The 24636-nt window shown below is 45.1% G+C and overlaps 1 protein-coding gene across 5 annotated transcripts in view; it reads right to left on the reverse strand.

The window, feature by feature from the left end:
- Positions 1-24636, reverse strand: part of MYO9A (myosin IXA) — a 235568-nt gene that overhangs the window by 141197 nt on the left and 69735 nt on the right. For 4 of the 5 annotated variants that reach the window (XM_075345530.1, XM_075345533.1, XM_075345531.1 and 1 more), the window contains exons 5-15: positions 20886-20985; positions 19251-19307; positions 18961-19058; positions 18381-18507; positions 10929-11018; positions 10727-10849; positions 7753-7887; positions 1832-1953; positions 1519-1660; positions 745-940; positions 249-380 (exon numbers count right to left, since the gene is read on the reverse strand). In XM_075345530.1, coding sequence (XP_075201645.1) covers positions 249-380; positions 745-940; positions 1519-1660; positions 1832-1953; positions 7753-7887; positions 10727-10849; positions 10929-11018; positions 18381-18507; positions 18961-19058; positions 19251-19307; positions 20886-20985 — 1322 coding nt within the window. The remainder of the gene's footprint in view (positions 1-248; positions 381-744; positions 941-1518; positions 1661-1831; positions 1954-7752; positions 7888-10726; positions 10850-10928; positions 11019-18380; positions 18508-18960; positions 19059-19250; positions 19308-20885; positions 20986-24636) is intronic. The other variant, XM_075345532.1, reaches the window with a different exon arrangement.

Genomic DNA, 24636 nt, shown 5'->3' on the forward strand with positions numbered 1-24636 from the left:
TGATGATTATATTACAATGCACATAGTTCAGTTTTATGTAGGTTTGTGTACACATAGCAAGCACACAGATCAAGACAGGAGGGCACATAAAGGTTTTCGTGCAGTAGAAGAAGACTTTTGAATAACGCCTGCTCTAATTTCTCTGTCGGATCGCTCAGTAATCTGTATGTGTTTTGTATGTGTCTAGATGATAGGAATGGAGCCTTGTGTTCATGAATTTGCAGAGGATTCTGGGACGGCAGCCTTACTGTATTGGTCGTTCTGACACCTCTGCAGGATCTGTAAACTCCTTTGGTGGACGGGGTGCTGCAGAAAGCTAAAGCTAGAAAGGCCTTTGTGAGATGAGCCAGGAGGCCCCGGTGTGCTGAGGGGGCCCGAGCCTTGAGAGCAAACACACAGGAAGAGAAGACAGAGATAGATTAACCAGAGAGAGCGCAGAGTAACAACTCCCAGCAAAGATAGAGGCAGAATACCCCAAAGATGCATCTACTACACCCAGAATAAGAGAGAAGTAAGAGAGCTGGGACATCATAAGGCAACCATGAGGCAGACTTATGACATAAGCATGTGAACATATATGCCTAGAATATAAAAGTTGGTATATTCACAAGTTCAGTTTTAAAATATTTATTCAAGCTAAAAACAAAACCCACAAAAGCTCTACTCACAAAACTCCGATCACACAATATAACAACTACAAAAATATCACCCATAATCACAGATCATGATCACCAGATCACTTACCAGTTTTCTTGCCCGTGCTATTTTTTCCGCTCTGCCTAAAAGCCCAGAGAGCTCTGAAAAATGCTCTTAGTAATGCCCAACGAAAAGCTCCAACTGGACTAACGGCTATCATTCCACGGATAAAGGCGTTCCGGCTGCTACGCAGTAAGGCCACAACATCGGGGCGCATGTGATCGGTGTTCTTCTCCCGAAAATCCTACAACACATATACACCTAGCTAGGACTTCATTGTGAACTCAAAACATGCAGGATCGTTGCAGAAAACAATCAAGAGTATATTTACAGTAAAACCAGATAGGTTAGTAGTATTATCATTACACTATAGCTATATTTGATTCTGGGCTGATCTGCTAATCTGCTGGGGAAAGTTATGAAAGTGAAAGCCCAACATTTCACCCTGTTCTGACTCAAAGCGGTATTAAGCATTGTACTCCTCTACGATATCTATACAGCTTAAGATACAGACAGGGCTTTTCTCCATAAAAACGCTCACTTACAGCGTTATTCTCAAAATATTAAGCTATCCCCCATCTATAGCATAGAAGATAACAGGATTGTTGGAGGTCTAAGTGGGGAATATCATAGGATCATGCACACCTCCCCATTCAGGTTGCAACCCCCCTCCTGGGCTCCGAGCCCAATTCTTGGGACCACTTGGGGTCCAAGAGGTTGGAACACCAGCAATCAATAAGTTATATCAGATCCTAGATGATAACTTACTATTTGGGAGGAAAGATTGCAGTCATTTCTAGCTAACAAGCAGCTAGTACTCACCTTGACACCATATTTCACCTTGCCTGCATAGTGCTGGATTATGAAGGCTGGCTCCATAACTGCTGGAAACTCTATGTAGGGGTTGCTTTCATGGTGACGTTTAAACTTTTCAAGTAAGGTTTGATGAGTAGCTTGTGGGAAACTAATAAGAAAAGAGAAAAGAACATACTGTAAAACAGGACAAAATATTTCTAAAGAGAAGGGATAACTGAGGACACGTGCATACTAGTGATCTTCACCATATGTGTCAAACAGCTAAGACGACAGTTATTGAAAGATGACCAAGCCAATAAAAAAGCTGCAGAATTCTTACTTGCTTTCCTCATCTAGTAGCTGGATCAGTCCTGTTGGCCTCTTACTGATGAGGCTGATGCAGCGTTCGTTATCGGTGTAGTTGATATTACTCCAGCTTATTCCTTCCAACCGATACTGCTCCTATAGAATAAAAAGAGGAAAAAAGTGGAACTAGATCTATGTAAATCCTCCCTTATGCCAAAAAAAAGTTGGAACACTGTAAAATGTAAAGAAAATAAGAGTGCAAAGATCTGGAAATATATTGTATCCAAATTTGAATCTCAAAAGGAAAATAGACATTTTTCCATTTCCTTAAAAATTAATAATAATAATTATTATTATTATTTAGAAATTGATGGCAGCAACACGACATAAAATTTGGTACAGGGCCAGGTCCACCACTGTGTAGCATCCCCTCATCTTCTTTTTACAGCAGTCTGTAAACATCTGGGTCACTGAGGAGGCCCACTGATGGAGTATTGGGAGAGGAAGGTTGTCCCATTCTTGTCTGATGTAGGAGTCTTGCTGCTCCACAGTCCTTAATCTTCTATACTGGATTTTTCAATCTTCTCCAAATGTTTTGTATTGGTGAAAGGTCTGGACTGCAGGTGGCCGCTTTATCACCCGAACTCCTTCTGTGAAGCCGTGCTGTTGTGATGGGTGCAGTATGTGGTTTAGCTTGGTCTTGCTGAAATGAAGGGAATTTTGTTTACTTACCGTAAATTCCTTTTCTTCTAGCTCCAATTGGGAGACCCAGACAATTGGGTGTATAGGCTATGCCTCCGGAGGCCGCACAAAGTATTACACTAAAAGTGTAAAGCCCCTCCCCTTCTGCCTATACACCCCCCGTGCTCCCACGGGCTCCTCAGTTTTGGTGCAAAAGCAAGAAGGAGGAAAAAAATTATAAACTGGTTTAAAGTAAATTCAATCCGAAGGAATATCGGAGAACTGAAACCATTCAACATGAACAACATGTGTACACAAAAAAACAGGGGCGGGTGCTGGGTCTCCCAATTGGAGCTAGAAGAAAAGGAATTTACGGTAAGTAAACAAAATTCCCTTCTTCTTTGTCGCTCCATTGGGAGACCCAGACAATTGGGACGTCCAAAAGCAGTCCCTGGGTGGGTAAATAATACCTCATAATAGAGCCGTAACGGCTCCGTCCTACAGGTGGGCAACCGCCGCCTGAAGGACTCGCCTACCTAGGCTGGCATCCGCCGAAGCATAGGTATGCACCTGATAGTGTTTCGTGAAAGTGTGCAGGCTCGACCAGGTAGCCGCCTGACACACCTGCTGAGCCGTAGCCTGGTGCCTCAAAGCCCAGGACGCACCCATGGCTCTGGTAGAATGGGCCTTCAGCCCTGAGGGAACCGGAAGCCCAGCAGAACGGTAAGCTTCGAGAATTGGTTCCTTGATCCACCGAGCCAGGGTTGATTTGGAAGCCTGTGACCCTTTACGCTGGCCAGCGACAAGGACAAAGAGTGCATCCGAGCGGCGCAGGGGCGCCGTACGAGAAATGTAGAGTCTGAGTGCTCTCACCAGATCTAACAAGTGCAAATCCTTTTCACATTGGTGAATTGGATGAGGGCAAAAAGAGGGTAAGGAGATATCCTGATTGAGATGAAAAGGGGATACCACCTTAGGTAGAAATTCCGGAACCGGACGCAGAACCACCTTGTCCTGGTGAAACACCAGGAAAGGGGCTTTGCATGACAATGCTGCTAGCTCAGACACTCTCTGAAGTGAAGTGACTGCTACTAGGAAAACCACTTTCTGCCAAAGGCGTGCGAGAGAAATATCCCTCATTGGCTCGAACGGTGGTTTCTGAAGAACCATCAGCACCCTGTTCAGATCCCAGGGTTCCAACGGACGTTTGTAAGGAGGGACGATGTGACAAACCCCCTGCAGGAACGTGCGTACCTGTGGAAGTCTGGCCAAGCGCTTCTGAAAAAACACAGAGAGCGCAGAGACTTGTCCCTTAAGGGAGCCAAGCGACAAACCCTTTTCCAATCCGGACTGAAGAAAGGACAGAAAAGTGGGCAAGGCAAATGGCCAGGGAGAAAAACCCTGATCAGAGCACCATGACAGGAATATTTTCCACGTCCTGTGGTAGATCTTGGCGGACGTTGGTTTCCTAGCCTGTCTCATAGTGGCAATAACCTCTTGAGATAATCCTGAAGACGCTAAGATCCAGGACTCAATGGCCACACAGTCAGGTTGAGGGCCGCAGAATTCAGATGGAAAAACGGCCCTTGAGACAGCAAGTCTGGTCGGTCTGGTAGTGCCCACGGTTGGCCGACCGTGAGATGCCACAGATCCGGGTACCACGACCTCCTCGGCCAGTCTGGAGCGACGAGGATGGCGCGGCGGCAGTCGGCCCTGATCTTGCGTAACACTCTGGGCAAAAAACTGAGGAGCCCGTGGGAGCACGGGGGGTGTATAGGCAGAAGGGGAGGGGCTTTACACTTTTAGTGTAATACTTTGTGCGGCCTCCGGAGGCATAGCCTATACACCCAATTGTCTGGGTCTCCCAATGGAGTGACAAAGAAATACAAGTACTTCTCTGAAATAGACAATACTGCATGGGAGTATATATGTTGATATAAAACCTCTATATAATATTCAGTATTGATTGTACCCTTCAAGATGCGTAAGCTGCCTATGCCATAGGCACTAACACAACCCCATACCATCAGAGATGCAGGAACGGTGTGCTGATAAGATGGATGGTCCCTCTCCTTTTGAGTTTGCAGGACACGGCGTCAGTGGTTTCCATAAAGAATTACACATTTTGATCCCTCTGACCACAGAGCAGTTTCCCATTTTGCCTCAGAGAAGATGGATGGCAGCATTTCTGGATTGCGTTGATTTATAGCTTCTTCTTTGCATGATAAAGCGTTAACTTGCATTTGTAGATTGCAAGCAAACTGTATTCACAATGATTTCGGGAACTATTCCTGAGCCCATGCAGTGATTTGCATGATTGAATCATGCCTATTTTTAATTTAGTGCCGCCTGACTGCCTGTAAATTACGAGCATCTAATATTGAATGTCGGCCTTGTCCTTTGTACACATGGATTTCTACTGAATCTCTTTTTGATGATATTATACACTGTAGATGGTGGAATTTTTAAAGTCTTTGCAATTTTAAAGACGTTGTCCCCTAATTTTACATTAATGGCCTATCCTTAGGATAGGTCATCAACGTCAGATCGTCCGGGGTCCGACACCCCGCACCTTCCCTGATCATCTGTTCTCAGTGCTGGCAGTCAGAAATGCTCAGTTCCAGAGCTGCTCTGTCTTCTGATAGTTGCTACTGCCGGGTACTGCACATCCACCTCCTATTTAGATCAATAGCAGACAGATGAGTAGTACCCAGCTGCGGCCACTATCAGAAGACGGAGCAGCTCCGGAATTGAGCATTTCCAGCCGCCTGCTACCGGCACCAAGAACAGCTGATTGGCGCGGGTATGGAGTGTTGAACCCTGGCCGAACGGACATTGATGACCTATACTAATAATAGGCCATCTTTGCAAAAGTAGTGGACAACCCCTTCAAATTGAGGAACATTTTTCTGAAATTGTTCCTCAGTTTTTAGGTGCAGTTCACAGATTGGTGAACCTCTGACGATCTCTACCTCTATGAGTGAAAATTGACCCTCTTGCTATTTTCCATTAGTATCACTTGCTTTTACAGCCTTTGCTTAAGCCTGACAACTTTGAGATGTATTTCTGTGATCAATTTCTAAATGAGTTACTTTTTTTTCTAATTGTAAACATATCCAAGTGTCAACTTCTGATTTGTGTTCTATGTGCTCTATTGTGAATAAAATAAGGCTATAAAAGATTTCCAAATCATTGCATTCTTGTCTTCTTTCCATTTTATACCACATACCAATTTTTTGGAATTGGAGTATTAAAATGTACTCAAAGCCCAGTGCAGAAGTTTAAGAAGAACTCTAATGGATGTAGTAGATTAAATCTTTTTTGCCTGATATTTGTAGTGAACTAAACAGCTGCATAAAAAGTAACTTTTCAGCAATGTTTCTAAATATACTGTAACAAATGACATGGATGGTTGCAGAACTGCAATTACAGTGGAACCTTGGTTAACAAGAACAATCCGTTCTGGGAGTGTGCTTGTAAACCAAGTTAGGCTACTTTCACACATCCGCTTTTTGCTCTGTGGCACAATACGGCGCTCTGCAGAAAAACCGCAACCGTTTTTTTTTTGCCGCCGGTTGCGGTTTTTTTTTGCATAGACTTACATTAGTGCCGTATTGTGCCGCATGGGCTTGCGTTCGGTCCGGTTTTTGCCGCATGCGGCAGACTTAGCCGATGCCGCGGCCGGATGGAACGTTGCCTGCAACGTTTTTTGCTCCGGCAAAAAAAAACGCATTGCGCCGCATCCGGCCGCTGCGGCGCATTTTTGTCAATGCATGCCTATGGACGCCGGATGCGGTGCAATGTGGAAAAAACGCATCCGGCCGCCACATGCGGTTTCTTCCACTGCGCATGCTCAGTTGCGTGCCGCAACCGGAAAAAAAACGGACCGGCCGCATGTAAAAACTTATGCAAAGGATGTGGTGTTTTCGCCGCATCCGTTGCATAGGTTTCACAGCCGGATTGAGCCGCAGTGCTCACACCGGATGTGTGAAAGTAGCCTTACTCGTTCAGCAAAGCAAGATTTCCTATAGGAAATCATTGCAATGTAGACAATTCGTTCCACAACTTGTTAAATGTCCCATCCTGGTCCCCTATTGTGCCATTTGACACACATGTACAAACACGCACGCATACATATATGTATTATGCTCACCTTGCATTCCGTTCCATTGCTGCCTTCCTGGAACTTGCAGTTTGCCGGCACAGGATGTGTATCGAGTAACCAAACCGACGAGGGAGGAACATCCGCTGCCAGAGCGCTAACGTCAAAGGCAGGAGCCGCTTGCCTCTGATTGGTCAGCGCGCTGCCTTTGAGTAGCGGCTGTCAGCGGAAGTTCCTCCCTCGTCGTGATGGTTGCCGATACACATCCTGTAGAGGGCGAACTACAAGAACCATGAGTCCGGCGATGGAACGGAAGGTACACATATTATGCTCACCTTACCTTCCGTTCCATCGGAACTCATGAATCTTGCAGTTCGCCGGTACAGGATGTGTATCGGGTAACCATCGCGACGAGGGAGGAACGTCCGCTGCCAGAGCAAGTTCCTCCCTCGCCACAATGGTTTCCCGATATACATCCTGTACCGGCAAACTACAAGAATCATGAGGCCAGCGATGGAATGGAACATAGGGTGAGCATAATATATATATGTGTGTGTGTGTGTGTGTGTGTGTGTGTGTGTGTGTGTGTGTGTGTGTGTGTGTGTGTGTGTGTGTGTGTGTGTGTGTGTGTGTGTGTGTGTGTGTGTGTGTGTGTGTTCTGCAAGAGCGGGTCAGAGCGCGGTGGATGTACGGAACCGGAAGTGTGGTGAGTATTTTGCTCGTTCAGCAAAGCTTGCTTGTAAACTGAATTACAAATTAACAGCAAGCTTTGCTCGTTAAGTGAAATACTCGCTAACTGGGTTACTCGTTAAGCGAGGTTCCACTGTAGCTCAAATCTGAACGTCAGGAGTTGTTTGAAATAAAATATTTCTAGAAAGCAGTGATCTGCAATGAAATGACACTTCAGGACACAAGCTGCAGACAAAACGTGCCATCTAGTTTGATTGAAAAAAATTATTATTGAAGTACTGCCTAAATTAAATCGAAAACCACTTAAGAGAAGGAGCTGAATGCTGCGAGGGATGAGTCTTATTCAATTATGGATCCATACTCCAGGAAATGCATCTATTCAGTCCATGACAGGCGCAGAGACATTTCACATTCTTACAGACACAGTCACTGGCCAGCCCTGAATAAGCCTCCACCCACTGGGAAAAGTGGAAATGTCAAACCTGCTCCAGCTGAAACAGATGCTGGTTGAAATAATGTTGCAAACGTTCATTGGCATAATTAATACAAAATTGTTCAAAGCTGTTGCTGCCGTAATCCTCAAAGCCAAAGATATCAAGTACTCCAATGGAAAGGGTCTACAAAAAAAAAAAAAATATTAAAAAGGAACAAACTTGTTAACAAAACATACAAATATTACAAGTGGATTATCGGTGTAAAAGGATGTTTTCACTTGTAGCTTAAAGATCTGTGAGCAGATGGTAGATGTAGTCTATGATCCTTGCAGTTGGTAAGAACATTGCAGAATCACAGACATTTATTTCAGCTGAAAACAGGCTCAGATCCATCAGTATCAGTCTTCATAAATATCTGAGCCAGGTATTGTCAACTTTGCTCTATGCCAGATGGATAATATAGGGCTTTTTCACGAGTTTGGGCAATTTGGTCTGTTGTCGAATTGCAGTGAACGGCCTGGCCGTGGCTCTTCCGACCAGAGCATGACAGCCTCCTGTATTTCTATGCAGTTAGGCTCTGATCAGGAGAGCCGTCGCCAATCCGCGTGTTGCGATCCGACATAGGCCCAAATTGCACAGACTTGTGTGAAAAAGCTCTTACACGGATCAGTTTGGGATTGTTAATTTCTAATTTCATTTCATTCTGCTACAATCTCTTGCATGGAACCTGCCATTAGATTCAGGCAGCCCGATTCACAGATGGCATGAATCAGAGCCGGGCTGTGTGATTGCAGTCAGGTATGTTTCAGAAAAAACATTGTCAGGGGAGCCAGCCGGGACTATAGGGCGAGACCTGACAAATCCAATAACGTCCCGCTGGCTTCTCCCCTCCCTGCTCCAATTGACTGACAGATCTCTTCCATGTGTGCACATAAGGGAAGGCACGTCAATCATCTGGAGTGGGGAGGCGACAAGCTGGTGAGGGAAGTCATTATATTGTTAGATCTCTGCCTATAGTCCAAAGACAACTATATTTTTTCTGAAATGCCATAGTTTCCAAGGAAAACGTACTTTTCTGTTCAGTAAGACTTTGATTCATGCTTCCCACGGTTTGGATAGCATGAACATAGGGATAGGTTATCTTTGAAAGCCAGGCATCCACAAGATAACGGTTAGCCAAAAGTTCTTGTGTTTTCAATAAGGAGCAAAGAGAAAGTCGCTGCCAGTCAACTGGTGGCAGCAGCTTATCTCTTATGAAAACAACAGTATAGTCCATTGAAACAATAAACGGCCCTATACTTTACTCCAATGACATTGCTTGCAGAAAGTCAGAAGGCCACCATATCCATTTGGCAGGTCCTGCCGAAATCAGCGGGCTCTGCTCATTTTTATCTAATGTGAATGGAGTCCTTTAGAAAAGCACAATTCTAAAATGCTAAAAGCTAGTGACGTATAGCAGACAAAAACCACGCTCACATCAAATTCATAATGTAAGTTTGGAGGTGTAGACCCGGATAGCTAAGGACACACACACTAAACATGTCCACAGATTTACATTAGCCCAAGAGAGGCGAAATAAGTATTTTTGGTATGGAATAGCTTAGTAATAAACCTTATTATTTTTTAGAGTTCCTATTAAAATGATCGAAAATGAATTATAATAGGTAACTTACAGCAAGCATTAATCACATACCTGCACACAGTGCACCCCTATCTAGGGAACTACAAGTAACAACAATAGATACATAAGCGTGACCCACGTCACTAAACCTCCTCTTTAGCATGAATACCCTTGCTAGATTCAGATTAAAATAGGAGTGTTCATGCTGGGGGGTATAGTGGCATTCAGGGCACTTTTATTGTTCCTATAAACTGTAGTTCGCTGTATGCAGCCATACGATTATGTTTTTGGAAGGACGTGCTGCGATTATGAATAAAGGTGTTTCCTCAAGTTGACTCTTCAGGAGCACACGGCTCCCCAGTCCCTGGCTTCCTGCCGGAAGGTGGAGCGCTCCTGATGATTGACAGTTTGGATCAGCAGCAAGATCGCACCGCTTGTCCGAATTAGTAGAGAAACTGTAAAGGGACTAAAGCTGTCTGTTTAAAGGATCCCGAGAGGCTGTAAAGCATAGAGCCTACCAGCCAAGTGCCTCCTGCCTAGGTAACCGGTCAGGCTGGAACTGCAGGGTGGCTGGAAACCAAGCTAATGAGCTAAACACTATAAATGTAAAAATTCTCCGTTCATGACAACTCAGAGGATTTCTATGATAAAACAAATTGCAAAGTTACTTGCTTTTACAAGCACTTTGCCATTTTACCCATTTATGAACTTGAGAGAGCCACTAAGTAATAGCTGCTGTAAGTGTTCCCAAATAATAGTATCAAGGGAGATTTTATTTTATAATTTTATATATATATATATATACACACACACACACACACACACACACACACACACACAAGCATTGTTTGATACAATGGGCGTCCATAGGCAACAGATGGCCCTCATGCATTTTTACATTTTTACATATTTTACATATTTGTAAAATATGTACATATTTTACATATTTAATGCATAGCGTGAACGCATGAATATAGCTTACTGAGGTTAAATACTTCAAATATCATAGACTGGTCACTTTATATCCTACGGATGGGTCTCCAGAACAGCTAGCAGGATTGAAGATGAATGTGACAGACCCTCCTCATGCCTCTCCACATACAAAGCCTGTACCAACAGCAACAAATCAGATTTTGATGACCAGCTCAGATTTACAGCCCGGGTTAGCGCAGATAGGCGGCAGCTGTCAGAGTAATGACCTCTCTGGAGTCTGCAAGGAATTTTTAACTATAATGAACTTTCTAAAAAAGCCAGTAGTAATTACATATTTATAGACAGGCAGAAAAGGTTACGATCCTTCCCACCTCTATTCGTTAGAGTTATAGCTCGGCAATCTGTAGCACAATGTAGCACAATGTAGCACAATGTGGTAGCCACATCTTCATAGTGGTGCCACCTCACCTGGCTTCCTTCATCTATCGCCTTACTGTTGATGTTGAGCAGAGCATGGTTAATGCGGAAGACAATCCAATCAAACAAGGCGCTATATAGAGACTTCGCCAAAGAGTCCCTGACTGTAACAGCCTAAAACGAAAAAAAAAAAATTGTAGCATTGATGTAGCAGACAAGTATAGATTTACACATTATTTTATATTTTCCCCACCTCTGGCAGACGATACGGCAAGATAAGTTTTTCTCCAACAGTAACAGTTTTCCTAGTAATCAGTGCATCCAACAGCATTTCTTCTCGAACCTAAGACACGAAGGAAATTGTTTCTAGTGTCAACATTTAGGTAAATTACAATGTACAATTGTTACACTTTACATAACATTCCCCATGCAAGATTGGAAAATACTACAAGAATACTTCTGAGCTACAAGAATACCTCTGAGCAAGTTTTCAGGAGATCTGAGCACCTTAGCGAGTATAGGTGTATTATTAAAGAAAATATCTGTCAGCATATTTGTGCTATGTAATCTGAAGACAGCAGGAAAAAGGGCTGAAACACAGATATCAGGGATGTGTCATTATTAAGCTGTGTGTTTACTTACTATGAAGGTTTTATCACTAGGACATTATTATTGCTGGGACTAGCTGGCTCATGCAAAGTCGTTCGACCTCTCCTACCCCTGTGATAAGCAGCTCAATATCAAAAGACAATGTGCACAGAGAGCGGTGATATGGCAGGGTTAGCTTTCTGAGCTTTGCTTCATACTACATCTAAGAACATTCCCTTTAAGTTGTACATCTTTATATCATTTTAATCTCTCGCGCTATGCAGCCACATGTAGAGCAGAGGAAGATACAATACACTTAGAGAAGAAAAAAACAATTTTCAGCAGGCATACAGTGGGATACCTTATTGTAGGGATCTGAACTATTCATTAAAATATAACTTTCATTTATCACAAGATAAAATATGAGGCCGGGCCTATATCATAATTGGTAAGGGATAAAGTTGTGCGAGTACCTAACTATTCGTACTCACTATATTCATAACGAATACTGTCTAATACTTGCATATTCATTCCTAACAGCGTGTGCAATGCAAGTCAATGGGGAAAACTCGCAATATAACGGATGACCCGAATGCCGCACTATTTGCTACTCTCACAAATAGTACGGCATTTGGGTTATTCGTTACTTTACATGTATTCCCCATTGACTTGCATTGCACACGCTATTTGGAATAAATACGCGAGTATTTGACTGTATTCGTTATGAGTATTGCGAGTACAAATAGTTAGGTGCTCGCTCAACTCTAGTAACACACAATCACCTAACAAACAAAAGAGATAATGACCTGCTTGATTTGCTGCACAGGGTGTTTGGTTTTTTTTTACAACTAAAAACCCCCGTCTATTTTTTTGTTGTAAAATAACTGGGATTCCCATTATTTGGGGCCCTTAATCTTATACATATATTGGGTTCCTCTAAAAAGTCCCTCACCACAGGTTGGACGATACGCATATGTATATACGTAGGACCACCACTCTGGTGATTAATTCCTTTTGTTTGTATGGACAGCCTTTCCGAAAGATGAACCAAATTAATTTTACACTGGATGACTTTGGGCACTTAATGTGGTTGTCTATTTACAATTGTCGTATACTCCCTGCCTCCATATTTTCGCCTTGCAACATGACCTAGAACAAGAAGCCAAACCAGCAACTCCATTAATCATTATTGGTGAATGAAAAAAAAAATAATATTGAAAAGGGTTTTTCACAGTTTATAAAGTTATTGCATATCGCTAGATACAGGGCCGTATTTGCCACTAGGCACCCGTGGTCCCGTGCCTAGGGCGGCACGTTGCGGGGGGCGGCACTTTCTGGCAGCAGAAAAAAAATATATATAATTTTTTTTTTTTTTACAATCCCCGCCCCCCGTCCCTCCCTCCGTTACACTCGGCTGTGTTCGGGGGGGGGGGTTGAGAGGGAGGAGAGGCGCACTTCTGTCTATTTAAATACATGGCGGGCGCCAGGCATAGTGAGCTGACTAACCCCGGAAGTTCCATCGTCTGCACTTCCGGGGTCAGAGGCGCGCGTCTGAAGCTGGAGCCAGCCAGAAGAGGAGCCAGCCAGAGCAGGGTGGCGGGCACCGGAACAGGTAAGGCAGAGGCAGAGCCTAGAATGTATGGGCTCCTTACAGGTTAGTTGATGATCGTGGCGATGCCTCTTTTTGTCCACTATAATCATGCAAGGGGAGGCTGGGGGAAGAGAGGCTGAGGCTGGGGGAGGCTGGGAAGAGAGAGAGGCTGGGAAGAGAAAGAGGCTGAGGCTGGAGGGAGGCTGGGAAGAGAGAGAGAGGCTGAGGCTGGGAAGAGAGAGAGGCTTAGGCTGGGGGGAGGCTGGGAAGAGAGAGAGGCTTAGGCTGGGGGGAGGCTGGGAAGAGAGGCTGAGGCTGGGGGGAGAGAGGCTGAGGCTGGGGGGAGAGAGAGGCTGGGGGGAAAGACGCTGAGGCTGGGGGGAGAGAGGCTGGGGGGAGAGAGGCTGGGGGGAGAGGGGCTGGGAGGAGAGAGAGGCTGAAGCTGGGGGGGAGGCTGGGGGGAGAGAGAGGCTGGGGGGAGAGAGGCTGAGGCTGGGAGGAGAGAGAGGCTGAAGCTGGGGGGGAGGCTGGGGGGAGAGAGAGGCTGAGAGGAGAGAGGCTGAAGCTGGGGGGGAGGCTGGGGGGAGAGAGAGGCTGAGAGGAGAGAGGCTGATGCTGGGGGAGGCTGGGGGGAGAGGGAGGCTGGGGGGAGAGAGAGAGGCTGAGGCTGGGGGGAGGCTGGGGGGGAGAGAAAGAGGCTGAGGCTGGGAGGAGAGAGGCAGATGCTGGGGGAGGCTGGGAGGAGAGAGGCTGATGCTGAGGGAGGCTGATGCTGGGGGAGGCTGGGAGGGGGAGGGTTGGAGGAGGGAAGCTGATGCTGAGGGAGACTTGGAGGAGGGAGGCTGAGGGAGGAGGGAGGCTGATGCTGGGGGAGGCTGGGAGGAGGGAGGCTAATGCTGGGGGAGGCTAGGAGGAGGGAGGCTGATGCTGGGGGAGGCTGGGAGGAGGGAGGCTGATGCTGGGGGAGGTTGGGAGGAGGGAGGCTGATGCTGAGGGAGGTTGGGAGGAGGGAGGCTGAGGCTGGGGGAGGCGGGAGGCTGAGGCTGGGGGAGGCTGATGCTGGGGGAGGCTGGGAGGAGAGAGGCTGATGCTGGGGAGGGGGGAAGGTGAGGCTTGGAGGAGGGAGGCTGATGCTGAGGGAGGCTGGGAGGAGGGAGGCTGATGCTGGGGGAAGCTGGGAGGAGGGAGGCTGATGCTGAGGTAGGCTGATGCTGAGGTAGGCTGATGCTGAGGGAGGCTGATGCTGGGGGAGGCTGATGCTGGGGGAGGCTGATGCTGGGGGAGGCTGATGCTGGGGGAGGCTGGGAGGAAGGAGGCTGATGCTGGGGGAGCCCGGGAGGAAGGAGGCTGATGCTGGGGGAGCCTGGGAGGAGGGAGGCTGATGCTGGGGGAGCCTGGGAGAAGGGAGGCTGATGCTGGGGGAGGCTGATGCTGAGGGAGGCTGATGCTGGGGGAAGCTGATGCTGAGGGAGACTTGGAGGAGGGAGGCTGAGGGAGGAGGGAGGCTGATGCTGGGAGGAGGGAGGCTGATGCTGGGGGAGGCTAGGAGGAGGGAGGCTGATGCTGGGAGGAGGGAGGCTGATGCTGGGAGGAGGGAGGCTGATGCTGAGGGAGACTGGGAGGAGGGAGGCTGATGCTGGGGGAGGCTGGTAGGAGGGAGGCTGATGCTGGGGGAGGCTGGGAGGAGGGAGGCTGATGCTGGAGGGAAGCTGAGAGCAGGGAGGCTGATGCTGGGGGAGGCTGGGAGGAGAGAGGCTGATGCTGGAGGAGGCTCATGCGGGGGGAGGCTGGGAGGAGAGAGGCTGATGCTGGAGGAGTCTCATGCTGGGGGAGGATGGGAGGAGAGAGGCTGATGCTGGGGTAAGTTGGGAGCAGGGAGGCTGATGCTGAGGGAGGCTGGGGGAGGCTGGGGGGAGAGAGGCTGATTGCTGGGGGATAGGCTGCTGCTGGAGGCAGGGGGAGAGAGGCTGCTGCTGGGGGAATGGAAGAGAGGGGCCAATGCTAGAGACAGAGGACAAGGGTTGAGGGATAGAGCAATGACAATATCGATGGGGGGGAGTGTAAGGACTCAGAATAGGAGGGGGGCAGCATTGGGAGCTCATTATGGAGAAGGGGCAGCATGTGTGGCCTCAGTATGGAGTGGAACAATGTAGGGGAGTCAATATCAAGAGTAGTGTGTGTGTGTGTGTGTGTGTGTGTGTGTGTGTGTGTGTGTGTGTGTGTGTGTGTGTGTCTCAGCATAAGCGCTAGTGTGGTGGTCTTAGTTTGATGAGTGGGGCAGCATGGAGATGTCATTATGGAAAAGAGGAAGGCAGCATTAGGAGCTCATGGAGAGGGGCAGCATGCATGGGACATTGTTAGGAGGGGGCAGCATGCATGGGACATTGTGAGGAGGGGGCAGCATGCATGGGACATTGTGAGGAGGGGGCAGCATGCATGGGACACTGTCAGGAGGGGGCAGCATGCATGGGACACTGTCAGGAGGGGGCAGCATGCATGGGACACTGAGGAGGGGGCAGCATGCATGGGACACTGAGGAGGGGGCAGCATGCATGGGACACTGAGGAGGGGGCAGCATGCATGGGACATTGTGAGGAGGGGGCAGCATGCATGGGACATTGTGAGGAGGGGGCAGCATGCATGGGACATTGTGAGGAAGGGGCAGCATGCATGGGACATTGTGAGGAAGGGGCAGCATGCATGGGACATTGTGAGGAGGGAGCAGCATGCATGGGACATTGTGAGGAAGGGGCAGCATGCATGGGACATTGTGAGGAGGGGGCAGCATGCATGGGACATTGTGAGGAAGGGGCAGCATGCATGGGACATTGTGAGGAAGGGGCAGCATGCATGGGACATTGTGAGGAAGGGGCAGCATGCATGGGACATTGTGAGGAGGGAGCAGCATGCATGGGACATTGTGAGGAAGGGGCAGCATGCATGGGACATTGTGAGGAGGGGGCAGCATGCATGGGACATTGTGAGGAAGGGGCAGCATGCATGGGACATTGTGAGGAGGGGGCAACATGATGTGAGGTCAATGTGCAGATCATATTTCATAATTGAGGAAGGTGTGGTGGGTATAGTTTATAAGGGAGGGCAGTGTGTAGTTTATTAGAGGCAGTGTGACAGTCACAGTATATAAGTGGGGACGGTGTGGTGGGAATATTTTATACTCATGCTATGTTTTGATGTGCCTGTTGTGCCTGTGGTGATTCCCATTGGGGGGGGGGGTTAGTGCCCTTCGTTTCTCATTGATACTTTTTAAAGTGTTTTACAGAGTAGATCTGCCTTAAACAGATGTCGTGTGCGAAAACTCAGTTTTACGTTGTCACTAAGGGGCGCGACCACTTAAAGTGCCTAGGGCAGCACGAAGGCAAAATACAGCCCTGGCTAGATATACTATCATGGCACGATCATTGTGTACCTGAAATCTAAGACCCTTACCGATCTGGAGAAATAAATAAGACATGGCGCTATTAAAATGCTGCTTTGCCTCTTTAAAGGGGTTTTCACTTTTTAAAAACAATTGGTCTGATTTGACAAATTCTGATAATACTCACCCTCCCAGGGTCCAGCGTCAGATCTCCATAGTTGCATTTGTCACGTTGATACCACTGCAGCTACAATACTGAGATAGAAGCAGCGGTGGGGAACGAGGCTTAACCTGACGAGGGTGACCACTTTTGGATTTTATTATTTTACACAATTCTATAATCTGGCTGTAGGTCATTCCTGTACAGCGTGAGTTCTAGCCGGCCAACCATAAAGGACAGTAGGCAGCCAAGGCATTGTGGTACGGAAAGACTGTTTCCTACCGGTACTAATTTCCCTTTTTGTTTTCTGATCTCTCACTAGTTCTAAAGTGACGACATATGACTTTATCACACTTAATAAATGTAACTTCTATAATAAAGGGAAACTGATAAAATAAAAAAAAATAAGAATTAAAGAATTCTAACACCATAATATTACAGCACGTTGGCCTCCTAAGAAGACTTCTTTGTCTCCATCAGATGTATTGGTGAAGTATGCACTGAACACGCCATAGACTACCATCCTCATTTACAATGCAGGCATTTCTGCTGCAGGGAGATTGGGAAGGTTGCACAGATTGAAGTGATAATATTGCCTGGCTTTATAGACATTTCATTAAAGTAAACCAGTATTAGAGTAAGGGTCACATTGCCAGAGGGGCTATAGAGACTCTCTTATTAACTGTACTGGGATGTAGTAAGGAAGGAGCTCTTCCACCTCAGCCATAAGCTTGTCCCTGCTGGAAACAAGGAGGTTTCTTCGTTCCGATTACATCAGTTACCTGAACTAATTAAACTCAGAGAGGCACGAGGATGAAGGAATGCTACAAAGACATTTTTGAGTCTTGCAGGTAAAGACATTGAAGGGGGCAGTGGAAGACATTAAACATTATTCAGAAATTAAAGCCACTCGCCCAGTACATGGTAGTAGGAGACATTACACCAGTCTTTACTGAAAAGCAGGAGAATAGAGAATAGTGAACTGCTGTCACCAATGTGGTCAGTTTACTAAGTGTTGGGTTTGCTAGAACTTTTATGGTCATCTGTAATGGACGTCCGCTGTAAGGGTCGGCGTCTTTTCTAGAAGGCCTATTTCTGTTGTCAGGAGTAGAGAATTAAAGTATAGCCTAAATCTCTTACAGAGAACCTGACGGCTGATAGATGCTATCCAATCCACATTTCAGAGAAAAAACGTTTATAAGCCGGCGAGGAACCGCTGCCTGTCTCCGGTGTGTCTCGGTCCCAAACAGCTCCTTCCTGCCCGCCGACCTAAAGAGACAGGTCTATACCGACACGTGCACACAAGGGAAAAACCTGCCAGTCACTGTCAGTGGGAAGGGAAAAGCCACCAGCGTTCTGCTTGTCCGACTAGTCACAGCGCTTCAGAGTGAAATGTGGCTGAAATCATGCAGCCAGTGTCTGATACATGCTCAACAACCACATCCCAACGATAAAACACATTATCATTCTTCATGGTCGAGTATTGCTGGGATTCATTAACAGGAACTTGCATTGAGGAGCCAATGACCAACATATGATTGAGAAAGACTAATATTCTGGGAATATCATTCATGAATTGTGCAGATCAAGGGAAAGTCAATTGTAAAGGGGGCTGTCCGCTATAGACATGCCTGCTAGAAACCCCTCCCCCATCCACTGGAAAGTCTAGAGAGACGCTACAAAGAGGAGTCCCACAGCACTCCGAGTGAACATGGTTTTTAGAGGACCCTTTTAATATATTCCTCAAACTTTATAGTAATAGCTCCTAGACTATAAAAGTTGTCATGTCATCTAAAAGGCAAACTTGATTCATTCACACAAAAGTTTTGAGATTTCTTCATTTCAGACATTTAGTGGATCAGGTCACAAATCGGTGATTTAATGCTAATAAAAAACAAAGCATGGAATGATGAACTTTTCATTGCATTCTGTCAGCTGATTAAGAAGTTTATCTAAACTTTTCTAATGTAGCCCATATAGTATTTCCTACCTTCAGAAGATCAGAAACTATGCGCAGGGTGTCAGGATTAGAGATATCAATGGACTCATCTCTGTAGGTCTTCCGCTTATACTGTATGTTCCCAAGGTGAAGGATTGCAGACAAAAGAGAAACTATCCTGTAAGAATGCACAGAAAAGGGAAAAAAAAAGCATGTAAACTTAAAATGAAACATGCTAAGACACAAGAGTAAAACAAATCGCCATTAGGCTGGTCTCATGTGCCTTTGAAGCATGGATCACAATACATGGCCCAGCTGCTAGGTCTACTGACCAGGGTAGGTAGGCTCATGGGCATATAGGAGTCAGTTGTCTCAGGTCAGGGGACCCTGCGGTCAGGCCAAGTATTGCAATCCGAGCACAATATATATTTCATGGTGGCAAGAAACCAGGCACAGATGCAAGGGGATATAGAAAATCCCTAGATGGAATAAAGGAAATGACAATACTTCATGATTGAAAGTGTCAGCAAACGAAAAGGCAAGGTACAAAGTAAATCCCTCACAATGCTTCCAGACTGGGATTGATGTGGCGGACTTACTTATTATCCTTGGTGTAATACACAGGACTTACTGTTTACGCGTAGCTGACAGGAAGCCAACCATCTCCATTGCCAGCTGCAGACGCTCAAAGTCATGTCTCAGGTCCTCACCCTCCCCGCTCAAGGAATCCTGGAATATTCAAGACACTGTCAAAAACTGTGATAGCACAAACAGTATCCAACAGTGTCAACACAAGACTCCATTGTGTAAAGACTGCTCCGAACTGTAGTTACAATGTAAATGATAAAACACGAGAAAAAGCAGAACAGACTGTTAATATTCAATGTGATATGGTAAAACAAGGCTGCAGAAGACACTTACTGTTTCATCTTCCCCATCATAGTCTCCCCAGTTCTGTCTTTGTGGCTTCCGCTGCCTCTGAAATAGACATAGTTTACATAGAGAAACTGATCTGTGCACACATCACTCCTTGCACAGATAACGGCGTGTCTTACATGGATACAAACCTATGTATAGCTCCTATAGGGCAGACTTGGCTTTTACTCACTATTTATGCTTCAAACAGAGCTTGTCATGTTCCGAAACACTATTTCCCTGCAGATATGGGGTTAACCTGCAGGTTTATAGTGTTATAAAGATGTGCGGCTGGCACACTTAAATCCTGGCTAATGGGAGGAAATTAACTTTATTCCTCCTGGCAGCCTCTGGCTTTCAGTTACATAACAGTACACAGTGACTGGCAGCTATAAACATGCCCAGGAACATTGACTGACAGCCTCTCTGTAGTGGATTAGTGCAGAGCGAGCTGTCAGTTAGTGGCGGGGGCTTGGTTACAGACATTGCTCACTGTGTGTTGAGTAATGACTGAAGCCACGCCAGCCGCTCCTCTATAACTGAAAGCCAGAGGCTGCCAGGAGGAATAAAGTTAATTTCCTCCCGGTAGCTGGGCTTGCGGTGAGGAGGTCGAACAGTTCTAGAAGTCTATTTATCTGCAGATTAACCCCATGTCTGCAGGTTGAAAAGTGTTTAGGGACATAACCGGTTTCCTTTAAATGGAATGTATTTACTTTTTCCATTGGAAAGGGTAAAATTCTCAAAAGATTTGTGACATGTGGAGGATACACAGGGAAATCCACAGAATGTCCTCAAACCTGTGCAGATTTATTTGCAGCATGCAAATGGAGGATTGTGAAACCCCTTCTATTGGCAATGTAAAGTGGAGTACTGATCAAAAAATCTGCTAAAAATCTGCCATATGTGACTATGGTCTAACACAAATTGAAGAATAAAAAAAATCTAAATTCTTGCCCAAAGCTATATGAAAGAAACAACCAGGTATCTGTAAAATAGTCTGCTTCACTTTTGATTTTTTTTTTTTAATAGCTGTCTTAAAAGGTTATTCCCCCCAATAAATCAATGCATCCCTTACACATGGGTGATAACTTGCTGATGACTGGAGGTCTGACCATGAAGACCCCTAGCAATCCCGAGATCGGGGTACTGCAGCCCCTTCCTGAATGGAGCGGAGGTGCACATGCTCGGCCTCCACTCCATTCACTCTCTATAGGACTGTAAATTGCAGCACTTGTTAACATCAGACAGTGCCAAAGTGAATGAATGGAGCGGACATCGAGCATGCCCACCTCCGCTCTATTATGGACCGGACAGAAAGGCCCAATTCTCGTGTTCCCGAGCCCCGATCTCAGGATCACTGGGGATCCCAGCAGTCGGAGCACTATTAAGAAGTTGATACCTTAAATTTTTTGGGAGGGGGAAATAACCCTTTACCAGTCCTACTAATTTTACACATAAAAAGGTACAGCCATGTTTTATGTTACTTTGTAACTCAAAATAAAACCATTAAGACATGGCATTGTGCAGACAAACATTTTGAGCCATTGCAACTGCAAGTGACTTTCAGGGCTTGATCCACTATTACCCTTTTATACATCTATACACCTGTCCATTGTTCTCCTGGGATTCCTCCAGCCTCACCTGGTTTAGGTAATGATAGCTTTCTGGATGATCAAGGTGAAATTCAGTTTTCTCCTCTTCGCTTGCTCCAGCAAGTAGATAGTAGAAAACATGGTAATTTCTGTCAAAATACAATATTTTCTTAGATTACTTTGCTCTTCAAACATTCAGATTTTACATGATGAACATTGCAAACCTTGAAAATGTTTTTATGTAACGAGAACAAAGGAAAAAAAAAAAACAAACAAAACAGCACACAAAGAAAACGGAAAAACGAAAAAAGAATGCAGAACAGAAGATGGCTATGTAAATCACTCCCAACCTGTCTTATGTGTGCCTCTGTTACTGAACTTTGTGTGCCCTGCTTTACACAACGCTGCCAACACTTGTCCCAGAGCTGGCAAAGCAGAGGTCCCTCTGGGCTGCCTGGAGGAAGTGGTTAAGGATGACTGCAATAAATTATGTACCCATATGGCAGAACACCAAGACAGTGGCTTCAAGAACCAGAAGCCACAGAGCGTACACACAAGACTATTTTTGAAATCAAAATTGAAGAGGTCTGTAAGTCTCTACACAACCAGAAGTTATATAAGACTATAGCCAGCGGAAGCAAGGCAGATCAAAATAGAAAACGATCTCTATACACGTCAATTAAAACTGAAAAAGGCTTCTGCCAAGGAACAACACATACACTTTGAGAGATAGAGATATATATATATATATATATATATATATAAAATATATATAATAATATTATTCTATATATATATATATATATATATATATATATATATATATATATATATATATATATATATATATACACATATATATATATATATACACACATACACACACACGAGGGGCGATCCAAAAGTAATGATAATCGGTTATTTCTATTGCACACAGAAAATTAAGATAAAATGTTTTCTTCTTAGGTACCCACTAGTCCAGGAAAAGGCAAAAAAAAAAAAAAAAAAATCACTTAAAATAGGCCACGATTCCCGGGAGCTACATTCATTTTAATATGAACTGCCGAGGAGTGAACGTCAAAATGGAAAAAAAACGAGCTCAGAGCTGTCATCAAATAGCTCTGCTTGAAAAAAATGACTACCAAAGACATACACAGCGACTTGGTGGAAACATTGGGGGACTCTTCTCCTCCATATTCCACAGTTGCACACTGGGCCAAGGAATTTAAGCTGGGAAGAACATCGACGGAAGATGAACATCGTGAAGGACGCCCATCCACGTCCCTCAATGAAGAAAACGTGAAAAAAGTTGAAGAAGTTGTATTGGCAGATCTTAGAGTGACTATCAGGCATGTAGCTGAGGTCACAGGGATCTCATATGGCAGTATTCAAAGAATCCTTGCAAAAGAATTTCATAGAAGAAAGATATCCGCGCGTTGGGTGCCAAAAATGTTAACCGACGAGCAAAAGAAGAAACGAGTTGACACTTCAATAGCAAATCTCGAAAAGTTCCAAGCAGACAAGGAGAATTTTTTTGTCACTTTTTTTGACCATGGACGAGACCTGGATCCACAACTTTGATCCCAAAACTAAACAACAATCGATGACATGGAAACGAGCCGACGAACCGACGCCGAAGAAATTCAAAAAGTGTCAAGCTCAGCAGGGAAGGTTATGGCGTCCATTTTTTGGGACGCTGAAGGAATTATTATGGTGGACTATTTGGAGAAGGGAGCCACTATCACGGGCTCCTACTACGCAGAACAAATAAGAAGATTGCGGGAGGTTATCAAGGAGAAAAGGCGCAGCAAACTTTGGGCTGGAGTGCTGTTTCACCAAGATAACGCGCTGGCTCACAAAGCTGCAGTTGCCATGGCAACCATTCAAGAAGCGGGCTTTGAACTGGTGGAACATCCCCCCCCTATTCACCAGATCTAGCCCCCAGTGACTTCTTTCACTTTCCTCGCCTCAAGGAACACCTCCAGGGCAAGAAATTTGATGACAATAGCGACGTGATAACCGCTGTTGGGGATTTTTTTGAGGGTCAAGATCAAGAATTTTTTTCGAAGGGAATTCTAAGTTTAGAAAAGAGATGGACTAAATGTATAGACTTGTTAGGAGACCAAGTAGAAAAATATATATATATTTTTTTTTTAATATATTCATTGTGTTTATTATTGATTAGCATTACTTTTGGATCGCCCCTCGTATATATATATATATATATATATATATATATATAATATATATATATATATATATATATATATATATCACATATATACATACATACACAGTTAGGTCCAGAAATATTTGGACAGTGACACAATTTTGTTATTTTAGCTGTTTACAAAAACATGTTCAGAAATACAATTATATATATAATATGGGCTGAAAGTGCACACTCCCAGCTGCAATATGAGAGTTTTCACATCCAAATCGGAGAAAGGGTTTAGGAATCATAGCTCTGTAATGCATAGCCTCCTCTTTTTCAAGGGACCAAAAGTAATTGGACAAGGGACTCTAAGGGCTGCAATTAACTCTGAAGGCGTCTCCCTCGTTAACCTGTAATCAATGAAGTAGTTAAAAGGTCTGGGGTTGATTACAGGTGTGTGGTTTTGCATTTGGAAGCTGTTGCTGTGACCAGACAACATGCGGTCTAAGGAACTCTCAATTGAGGTGAAGCAGAATATCCTGAGGCTGAAAAAAAAGAAAAAAATCCATCAGAGAGATAGCAGACATGCTTGGAGTAGCAAAATCAACAGTCGGGTACATTCTGAGAAAAAAGGAATTGACTGGTGAGCTTGGGAACTCAAAAAGGCCTGGGCGTCCACGGATGACAACAGTGGTGGATGATCGCCGCATACTTTCTTTGGTGAAGAAGAACCCGTTCACAACATCAACTGAAGTCCAGAACACTCTCAGTGAAGTAGGTGTATCTGTCTCTAAGTCAACAGTAAAGAGAAGACTCCATGAAAGTAAATACAAAGGGTTCACATCTAGATGCAAACCATTCATCAATTCCAAAAATAGACAGGCCAGAGTTAAATTTGCTGAAAAACACCTCATGAAGCCAGCTCAGTTCTGGAAAAGTATTCTATGGACAGATGAGACCAAGATCAACCTGTACCAGAATGATGGGAAGAAAAAAGTTTGGAGAAGAAAGGGAACGGCACATGATCCAAGGCACACCACATCCTCTGTAAAACATGGTGGAGGCAACGTGATGGCATGGGCATGCATGGCTTTCAATGGCACTGGGTCACTTGTGTTTATTGATGACATAACAGCAGACAAGAGTAGCCGGATAAATTCTGAAGTGTACCGGGATGTACCCAAGCATACAGCCAAAGCTACCCAGAAGTTCATGAGTGCAAAAAAGTGGAGCATTCTGCAATGGCCAAGTCAATCACCAGATCTTAACCCAATTGAGCATGCATTTCACTTGCTCAAATCCAGACTTAAGACGGAAAGACCCACAAACAAGCAAGACCTGAAGGCTGCGGCTGTAAAGGCCTGGCAAAGCATTTAGAAGGAGGAAACCCAGCGTTTGGTGATGTCCATGGGTTCCAGACTTAAGGCAGTGATTGCCTCCAGAGGATTTGCAACAAAATATTGAAAATAAAAATATTTTGTTTGGGTTTGGTTTATTTGTCCAATTACTTTTGACCTCCTAAAATGTGGAGTGTTTGTAAAGAAATGTGTACAATTCCTACAATTTCTATCAGATATTTTTGTTCAAACCTTCAAATTAAACGTTACAATCTGCACTTGAATTCTGTTGTAGAGGTTTCATTTCA

Source organism: Anomaloglossus baeobatrachus, chromosome 4, assembly GCF_048569485.1.
Source record: "Anomaloglossus baeobatrachus isolate aAnoBae1 chromosome 4, aAnoBae1.hap1, whole genome shotgun sequence".
Lineage (NCBI taxonomy): Eukaryota > Metazoa > Chordata > Amphibia > Anura > Aromobatidae > Anomaloglossus > Anomaloglossus baeobatrachus.